The sequence below is a fragment of the Empidonax traillii genome, unplaced genomic scaffold, assembly GCF_003031625.1.
Source record: "Empidonax traillii isolate 1590-97213 ecotype Southwest subspecies unplaced genomic scaffold, ASM303162v1 scaffold198:size1128796, whole genome shotgun sequence".
In the NCBI taxonomy this organism is placed as follows: Eukaryota; Metazoa; Chordata; class Aves; order Passeriformes; family Tyrannidae; genus Empidonax; species Empidonax traillii.
The window spans coordinates 988759-998506 of NW_020955391.1; the positions used below are offsets into that span (position 1 = coordinate 988759).

Sequence of the window (9748 nt, forward strand, 5' to 3'; positions counted from 1 at the left end):
GGCTGATTCTGGGACATTTGTCTCCTTCCACACCCCTGTGCTCCCTTGCTCAAGTGTCCTGCATTTGCAAAGTGGCCTGTGGTTCCCCTCCTGCTTGCTGACCTGCTGTGCCAGATGCAGTCCTGACTCACTGACTGCATCTAGTGTGGAGGGGAAGGGAGCAGAAGCAAGCCCATGGCACTGCAGCTGGGCCAAGTGTGCCCATCTCCCCCGGACACAAGGACCCTCTCTGCCACCCCCACACACATGTCCATCGCCAAATGTTGGTTCAGCTCAATCCTTGCTCCTTCTGTGTGGCCAGCATGGGGGTCCTCTACTTGGAGAGGTAAATGGGTGTCTGGACAAAAGCAACAGGCAGGCCACTGCCAGCCCTGTTCTTGATGCTTGCTTATGGGCACTGAAGCCCTGCTACTGCTCAGCACTCAAGCAGCACATGTTACACCCACCAAACTGGCACACAAGCTTTCATTCCAGAACCAACCAACCAACCAAATAAAATCTCCCGGCAGCTTTCATTTACACAAGGCCACAAAATTTTTCAGCAGCTTGCAAGCATTTAATTCCTTACACCTTCCTCATTAGAAGAAATGGTCATACTCTCTGTACTGTACAGCAGAGTGTGCCAAATTTCTACTATTTGCTTGGTTACACACCCTTGGTGGTCCTTTCACTCTCACCCCTCCTTATTTTTCCTTTTAGAAGCCAGTCAGTGTTTTGTTTTACAGCCCAGACCGTGCCTACTGAGCTTCCCTATAACTTGTGATAATAAGCAAACAATTACAAAACTTGGTACCAGTGTAGAGAAAACGGATCTTCTTGTGTAAAAGAAATGCTTAGAGAGAAGCCAAGCAACATGCTGGGATGCAGTAGAATGGCTGGAGAGTGAACAAATGCTATGTATTATTCCAATATTAAAACCAAAGTCAGCAGTGAAACACTGCTTATTGATTTTTACATTTCAGATTTAAAGAATTTTGTCTGTCTATTAGCCATAAAAAACCTGATCTGGGTGAAAATGGCATTACAGTGCCTGGTATTTCCTAGCTATATGCAAACATTAGAAAGAGCAAAGAGGTTTAAAGGATAGCAAACAGTTTTCCCTGCACTCAACAGTGCTTGCATGTTTAAACAACAAACAATCCAGATAACCAGCTAACTAATTAATAAATATGCAATATGCTGAATAGACTGAAGAAAAGTTGACACAGAATAGTTTCTTACATACAGAACCAAGTTATATGTGGCTATATCCAGGGATAATGTCACCCTTAGACTATTCAGTCAAATTTTTTAAGAGACAAACAGAAATGGAACCTCAGACTTTTTTTAAAGTAACACTTACAAAACTACTATGAATAGAGAACTCACAGTTGTAGCGAATAAATAGACCATAGCAGCTTCCACATGTATATCAGCTAACATTCCAAGTCCTTATTAAAAATTTATTGATTTTGCAATAGCATTATCACAGCACCACACCCAGAATTAACAACAGAGCATGTTATTGTTACTAAAGAATGCCTAATGAACAGGAAAAAGAAACACTGAAGAAAACACAGAAACGCAAAGTATGTTACATTTACCTACTCCTTAGGTTAAAAGGAGGCTTAACAATACCTTCTGTCTTTAAACAGAGAAACACTTCAATCTAGACTGCCCAAAACTAGACCCAATACTGACCCTAGCTGCTAAACGCTCTCCAGCATTTAAGCAATCTTCTCACAGCATACATGAGATAAAGAAACTTTCTTGATAGAAAGCATGCAAGCAGAGAAGGTGATGGCATTAAAAGCTTTTATAAAGTTTGTCACTGGTAGTGGACGTGCTCTTTTCTTCCTCCGAGACAAGTGCTAACTCCTAACATACCCACAGCAGCACATGTAGCCTCATAAGACTTTCCGTAAAGATTCTGCTACAGAAGATAGCAACTAGAACTGCTAAAGAAAAGCAACTTTCCCTAGAGGAAGTTTCTCTGGCAAGCATGTATGTCCAAAAACATACCATTAAAATTTACTCTACTGGATTCAGTTAACCTTAGATATACATAAAATAATTTTAAAAGTGCAAAAAACAGGATGAAATCTAAATATTTTTTTTCTTCTATATATCTGTTGCATACCTTGAAGAACTGCCAATCCTTGTATTCATTCTGATTACAGTGTGTAATCATAATTTTGGTTCCATCTGGTCCTTTAGTTAAGCACTGATCATACTGCATGAGTTGATTAGCTTCGTTGATTCGGAAGAGCTAACAGAAAAAAAGAAGCCTTTTTTAAACAGTTGACTCAAAGAGTATTTTAGAAACACTGAAAACGCAAGGAAACTGCTACATTCAAAATAGTCTCTGGTTTTATTACACCTGTCTTTCAGGAGGGTTCTTTATTTTACACAGTGTAACACACCTTTACTATCACAACAGTAAATTTCATGGATAACTTTCCTGTAGGATTTAGAAGGCTAAGAAATTTAACCAGTAAGACAAAAATAGTAAGAGGATTCCTACTGGGGAGACTTCTGAAAGTGTTTGATTAAAAAATTTTGTATGATTTGATGGCCAAACAGTCCACTATCTTTGTAAAAGTCTGGTAGAAAGTCCTTGGTCCTGGACAGTAATTTCATGTGAAGACAGTAAAACTTTGGCATTTTACCCATGGAGGAAATCAAACCAATGCATCTAGATACCAAAAGATTATCTTAGCTACTTCTTATAAAATAATTATCAAAGGGGGTTTGGGGTATCACATCATATAATAATATATCATAGTTTAGGGAACCTTTTCATTAAACATCAAAATAAAAGAGACATTTCCAGGACTACTAGGAGCTAACCCACATATGATTTGTAAAAACATCATCCTGCATATGATTTCATGACTGTCATCACAAAACTGCTTGGTTTAAGTTTACAATGGCTTAAATAAGGACTTTAAATTCTGAAAAAAATTCCAACCAAAAAAGGAGATGTAGAGACAGAACAGCAGGTTTGTGTGGTAGTGTGAAGGTTTGTGAAGATACAGGTCAAACACAAGAGAAGCTTGGGTTGCAATCATCTAATAGTAATTATGCTCTGTCAATTAATCTGTAAATGGAGCAGACAAATTTCTATTCAATTTCTTCTCTCGTGTGGTGGAAGATGAGTTATTGCACAAAAGTATTTTATACTTCCATTAGAGCAAAACAACTTTGTGAAATAATTGAGCCAGAGTGAATAAAGGGGTTACCCTGAAGGATAAATTATTAAGGGAAGATAAGTGATGAATCAGCAGCAATGCTAAGAGCTGTAGTTATTCTAATGCAGTGATACAATTGCTTCCTCATGCTCAGGAGAAGAGACTTGAGAATTTGCCTTCAGTTTTGCACCATAATGTTTGAAATGGTACTTTCAGATTGCTGTACTTCTGCAATGTAAGTACCCTTGTGGAAAACCCCTAACTCCCATCTTTGTAGCTGGCACCCAAGTGACTTTATGTACAGGCTTAACAGAAAACCAGCCTGTTACCAGTCCACAGCAATCAATTCATATTCAGACTCGCCTCCAACCTCCTTACCTGATTTCCTCCCATTCTGTGGCATGGGCCAAGCTCAACGAAGCCACCGTTGGTGTGCCCCATGCTGTCAATGCAGTAAGAGGTTTCAAAGCCTCTAATCTGGAAAAAAGGTTTTGCCGTCTAAGTTACTCTCAAGGAAAAAATAAGTGACAAGGAGTTCAGAAATTTCCCATTTCTTTTTCAAAGCAGAAACAGGTATCTGACAGAGAGAGATGAGGCAAACCTGTGGATGAAATTTAAATACTGATGCCAACCGTTCTGGAAGATGGAGCTTCAAGCTGCCCATGCTAATTTGCAGGCTCTTATGTGAGCTGGAGTACACTGATAAAGTCAGAGTTGCAGAGCTTAGTTCCAAATTAATAGCACCAAAATATCAAGTATTTTAATTTATTCAGTCTCCTATTAAAACATGTTCCATCTCCCACGTCTTCATAAATAAAGCAGGAGCTAAGCTAAGTTGCTCTCTCTCATCTTGTGGATGAAGAGAAGTGGGATGCAGAGAAGTTATGCATAGCAGCTATTACCCACAGCCAGGCACAGCCCACTAGCCCTGCTGCTCAGATGTACCTTCTGCAGCAGCAATTACATGGGGAAAAAAAAAAACAAACCCAAAAGAAATAAAATTGACAAGGGGCAGGCACAGACACAGGAATAAAGAGCAGAGGTCCTGTCATAAAGCATACCTCAACTGCTGACTATCTCACTCCCTTCTCAGAAGGGCCAACAAGCAGATTTACAAAGACTTTATGACACAAATAACATTTTTCCCAGATCTATTTTCTTTGCCAGAGCCTCTTTCCTTTTCGAAATGGTACAGAAAGTCTGGAGGACTAGGCTTAGACCTGACTTCCATAGAGCGGTAGGGAAGATGAACCCCTTTCTTCTCTCATGGTTTGGAAATGCAATATGTGTGGTGTTACAAAAAGAGGGGGGGAAGGAGGGATTTATCAGATGTAGGATAACTAGCAGCCTGTGAAGAAGAGTTGAAGAAAACTTCAGAGAAGTCTCTGAACTTAGAACTTTCCTGTTGCTTCACCAGACCTGCTCGCTTTTACCAGAGATGATTTCCTGCAAGGTTGCCATTATTATTTTATTCTTTTCAGATGCTTTCACCTCTGTGATTAGTATTATACAATGTGCCTTCATAATCCTTTATGTAGATTCAGAAGAAGGTCTAAGGCTAATATAAGTTGCTGATGCTTTATGCCAGCTTTCAGGTAAGAAATCAAGGTTGTTCACCTGGTCCTTCAAATAAAAAATTATTTGTACTACCTCTCACCATGCACACATTCTGTATCGCTCATTCTTCTGAGAAATTAGAGATGACACTTCCTTAGCCATAAGAAACAGCACAGATCTGTACTTTCTGATCCACTTCTGAAGTTATAAAAACAGGTCCATCATATCTTGGGAAAGAAGGTTGTTAAATTTGGTGGGACACAGGAGTTCTGCTCAGCTAGCAAGAAGATTCTCTGATTTTGCCTCAACAATCAGCAAAAGTGAAATTAATAGGAGAGACAGGACAAGGCTGGAACCAATTGCAGAGAGGAAAAAAAATAAAATCTAAAAGCAGGCAGGGGACCTGTAGTGAGTGCTCTGCAAGGTGTGAGCTAAATGCCAGAATGAGATGGGTAGGATTCAATGAGGTGTCCTGCATTCACCTGGTGATGTGCTACCTTTCTCTGCCAACCACCTGAAAATGCCACATTTATAATCACTTTCTTAATTTAGTGAAGTCATACTTATATACAGTAATGCTGGAGATGATAGTTACAGAATCATATCAAATTATTACATGCAGATAAGGGATTCACTGAGGCTGTAACTGTATGAGTACACCCCAGTCTATCAAACATGGCAGAATGTACTCCACCTGGATTTCAAGATCTATTCTCTAGGCTGTCCCAGAAAAATATTTTCACCTATTAATCTTCTCCAATACTCCTACATGCAGGATTCACTTTTGGAGAAAACCTAAATTCCAACTATGGAAAAAAGAGCTTTATATATAACTGAAGACAGGGCTAGACATAAATCCCCCTTCCATGACCTGCGGAGCTAATTAAAAAAATCACACCTGTGAAAGTAGATATAATTTTTCCTGGGGTTACATTTCTATAGCTCTCTGGTTAATACCATATAGCTTAGTACAGCAGTAATCAAAGAGCTTGTTCACAGAGTGATGTCAAGTAACAACTGCTTCCTTTTGAATTCTCAATTTTTAAAAAAACCCTAAAATACATAGAGGTTATGTACTGTACTTACCTCACCCCAGTCCACGTTTTTAGGTGGTAAGGGATAATATGAAGTTATATCATATGCTATTTCTTCCATAAACCACTTAAAACTTTTGCAGTTGTGATCTTCACGGAACTTTTTCAGCTCAGATATATCTCCGTAGGGTAGCGCTTTCGTCTCCGGCCGACTGGCATAGAAGTAGTCTTTGTATTCGTCCCACCAAACCTCTACAACTCTGATGTAGTTCTGTGAAGAACAAAGACACTGCTGTGACCTCAAAGCACACCACCCTACCAGTAGTCATTGTCAAAGGTAATACCTTGGAAGATTTGGGATTGGAATTTACAAGGAACTGTGTCTTTGGGAATGGGATTTACCAATGCCAAAACAGTACACAAGAGAAAGCCTAAACTAGGCTATAGCGATCTTAGCAGAAGGGTTGCCTCTCTTCCTGCTGGTAGATGCAAACTGATATGGAACAGTTTTTCTTGATTAAAATTATCTCTTCAGACACAGACAGCTGGCTCACTCTTTTCTTGAGGTGGTGTCTAATTTTAATCTCACAGCCTGAGTAACGTATCTAGAACTTGCAAGGTACCTGAGGAGTTACCAACCTTTACGGTGAAACGCAAAGCATGCCATTTTCTCAGGTGTCATTTACTGCTTCTTAACTAACAAATGCAGTCACAAAAGTCTGAGAGATGCAAGATTACAGAATCTGCTAACTCAGCCTAGGATCACACCCTATCAAGATAAAGTGGGATTTTGAACCCACAATCATCATCTCCAGGAGTGTGCTATAGTTACTGGAGTTGTTCATACATAGTTGGGGACAGCCCAGAAAAGGCTTGAAGAGCTGTGATTAAGTAATATGAAATGTGATTTGTACCTCAAAGACGGTGGGGGAAGGCTTTAGAGCAAGAAGATGGGTTCCAGGAATTTCTACCCTTAATAACTGTGGGATTAATACAAAGATTTTTCTCCCATGAGGACGACCATCTTAGCTTTAGATACTAAATAGCTTTGATGTAGTGCTTTCTAAATTATTACTGATAATTTCAGCAGATTTATTTAAAACTGTTCTTATCTGAAATCAAAACCACCTTCAAGGTTATATCAAAACTGTACCTTTAATGTAGGAGAAGACCCAACATACACAGGGGGTGGATTTCCTTGCCAGCCCTGGAGACGATAGATGTGTCCAACACGAGAGCAGGGAACAAACAGCAGTTTTCCCCCACACTGCCAGATCTGCAAGTTAAAGCATAGGTATTATTAATATATATGCACAGGAATTTAAGACGGACAAATAGATAATAAATTATGGAAGAAATGTCAGCTACTTTTCTTACTGTATAGACTGTGATATATTTACATATTTTTTGCTTCATGTGTAAGCGTAAAGGAAATAGGTTTTTGATATGAAAGGCTGCACTGAATACATCTTCAACTCAGCCATGAAGCTACTCAACTAAAATACTTCGTTAAAAAGCTCTTCAAAAACTTGGCCATCTCATTCCATTATTATTTTAAAGCAACAGTAACAAATGAGTGCACAAAATCTGGAACTGGGTAATTTTTATTATGACAGAATAAATGATATTTTGATTTCATTTAAGTACCTCACATGGCATCACTAAAGTGGGTTTTGGTTAGATGCCCATTCTCATTTAAGCTTTTCTTAATAAAGACTAGTAGGAGATAAGGACGTTTTAGGTAATCCATTGCTCCAAGTAGAAACAGATTTTTCTTTAACTATAGTAGCTGAATATAAAAAATGGGTAAAATATATTACCATTCTGAAATTCCCCCTCTCCCACACATCACTGGATACTCCCTTTACAGGAAACAGAAAACATACCTAAATCTGAATTTAGTTGCTCATAGTTTGCACAAGTTTAATTGTAGCATCAAATCCAAACTCAAGCTAACTTTGGGGATGTTCCAAATTAGTCCAAATTCCAGATTAAAAATATGACTCATCACTAGTAGGAAAAATGGGCAGAATAGTTTACTTTCTTCATTGCATCATGATATTAATTTTCTTAAGTTTCATCAAGAAACTTCCTCAGATACGCAAGGCCATTCATAACATTTGCTATCTAGGAGCCAGCACACAAGAGTGATAAATGCTTAGTTCTTCTGAAGATTGGTTGTGATCTACGTGAAACAAATTTGGAGGTCTCTACATAATAAGCATTTCAATTACAAAACTACTGTATGTAATTTCAATCATGATTTTGCTTTAAGCAAGATGGAGAATTATATGGATAAATACCTCGTGTGTGTAACATCCTCAGTAACTACCTTTTGCACATGAATTTACAGCTGAGCAAGTGCACTCAGAGCTTTCCTCTAAATCAAGAAGAGCAAGAGTAGCTAGAGGAGCTCTGAATGTACTTTTAGTAAAATTCAGCTATGATTTCTCAGATTGCTGCTGAAGATATCAGACATCTCCACTTTTGTTTGTTAACTGGGACAGATTTCTGCCGTCTGCAACTTGTGTCATTAAGAATACTAAAGCTACAAGAAGCTAATGACGATAATCTTACATTTCCTGCAAACTGAAGAGCATGCATATGCCTAGGAGTGAAAATAAAATCCTCCGCAGTGATTATGAATTATGCAGTTAGCGTTTCAGTTATGAAGACTTCTCCTGTAAAGAAGTTCTTGAAATTCTGAAAAGTATATGAGATAATCTTTCACTCACAAAAATGGTAGGGAGGAGGCAGATTACTTTTTGTTGTACCATTACATACTTAACAGGGGCACATGCATAAGCTGAGTGCTACTCGGTCTCTATCATTGCTTTCATTAGTAACAGCATTTTTCTATACTCACTATGAGAACACTCAGTTTCCCCCCATCAAATTTGAAAGTGTGCTTTCACATTAGATATTTGAGGGAGGGGTTGCAATCTCAAACCATTAACAATATCTAGATTATGTATCATTTGTGTCTCAGCACTAGGCCACCTCTCCAAACACTTCCATCGCAAAGCCCACAAGTAAACACTGAGGAGACACATCTCTGGCAAAATATCTCCTCACAACAAAACCTTCTGGGCTCATGAGGCAGAGGTAGGTCTGCCTGAATTCCAAACAGAAGTATTTACAGAAAAAAAAATCTATTAAATTGAATTAAGTTTCAAATACTGATGTTACCTTGTAAGAAATTTCAAAATTTTCACCGCCCCAGATTTGAAGCCCTGGATCATAGAGACCCAACTCAAAGAAGAAATCACGTTCAATGGCAAACAATCCACCAGCCATTGCAGGGGATCTGAAAGAGAAAGACAGTGTAACTCCTTCTGCCAAAAGTCTCTCTTTCGGAGAAAGCAATAGTTAAGGAAGTGATTCACAGTTAATATATAGTAAAGATGAGGTAAATGGCAATACACTGAAAAATCATGAAGTTTTGTCACTAGATTGCAGCATTTTTTTGAAGTGACATTTATATAATTTTTACTAAAGTCACAGTTTTTATTATGTTGTAGGTTTTCTTCTAAAATTAATTTATTTAATTAATGAATTTGATGATAAAAAATTTTGGTCCAAATTATTCATTCAGCCAGTCAGCATGTTACTATTAATATAAATTAAAAAAAAAAAAAAGGAGATAAGAATCAGTGTCATGAGATGTTTCTCTCTTAAAAGTTGTTCAAGTTTTTGAGATAATGTATGAGACTGCAAAGCAGACTTAGGCTTATGTTCTGAGGAGCTGCCACATTGAAATGTATTGTCTATTAAACAAGAAACAGAGTTTTTCCAGCTGAATAATATCTTTCTTATCTTCTTCCTCTAGCTCCTTTTCTACTACTACCATAGGAGACACTTTACATTATAATCAGTAAAATTTTTAAGAGGGTGTGGATAAAGTTGTACAAGGTTTCCATTTTGGTTTAGTCTTTTTTTTTTTTTTTTCTTTTGCCTTTTGCCTTTAATGGCTTTGTAAATCCCTTC

At 38.1% G+C, this 9748-nt stretch overlaps 1 protein-coding gene across 4 annotated transcripts in view; it reads right to left on the minus strand.

Annotated features, from left to right (window-relative positions):
• Positions 1-9748, minus strand: part of GALNT7 (polypeptide N-acetylgalactosaminyltransferase 7) — a 78464-nt gene that overhangs the window by 4986 nt on the left and 63730 nt on the right. For all 4 annotated transcript variants that reach the window (XM_027886941.1, XM_027886942.1, XM_027886938.1 and 1 more), the window contains exons 7-11: positions 8951-9068; positions 6915-7037; positions 5814-6032; positions 3549-3647; positions 2120-2248 (exon numbers count right to left, since the gene is read on the minus strand). In XM_027886941.1, coding sequence (XP_027742742.1) covers positions 2120-2248; positions 3549-3647; positions 5814-6032; positions 6915-7037; positions 8951-9068 — 688 coding nt within the window. The remainder of the gene's footprint in view (positions 1-2119; positions 2249-3548; positions 3648-5813; positions 6033-6914; positions 7038-8950; positions 9069-9748) is intronic.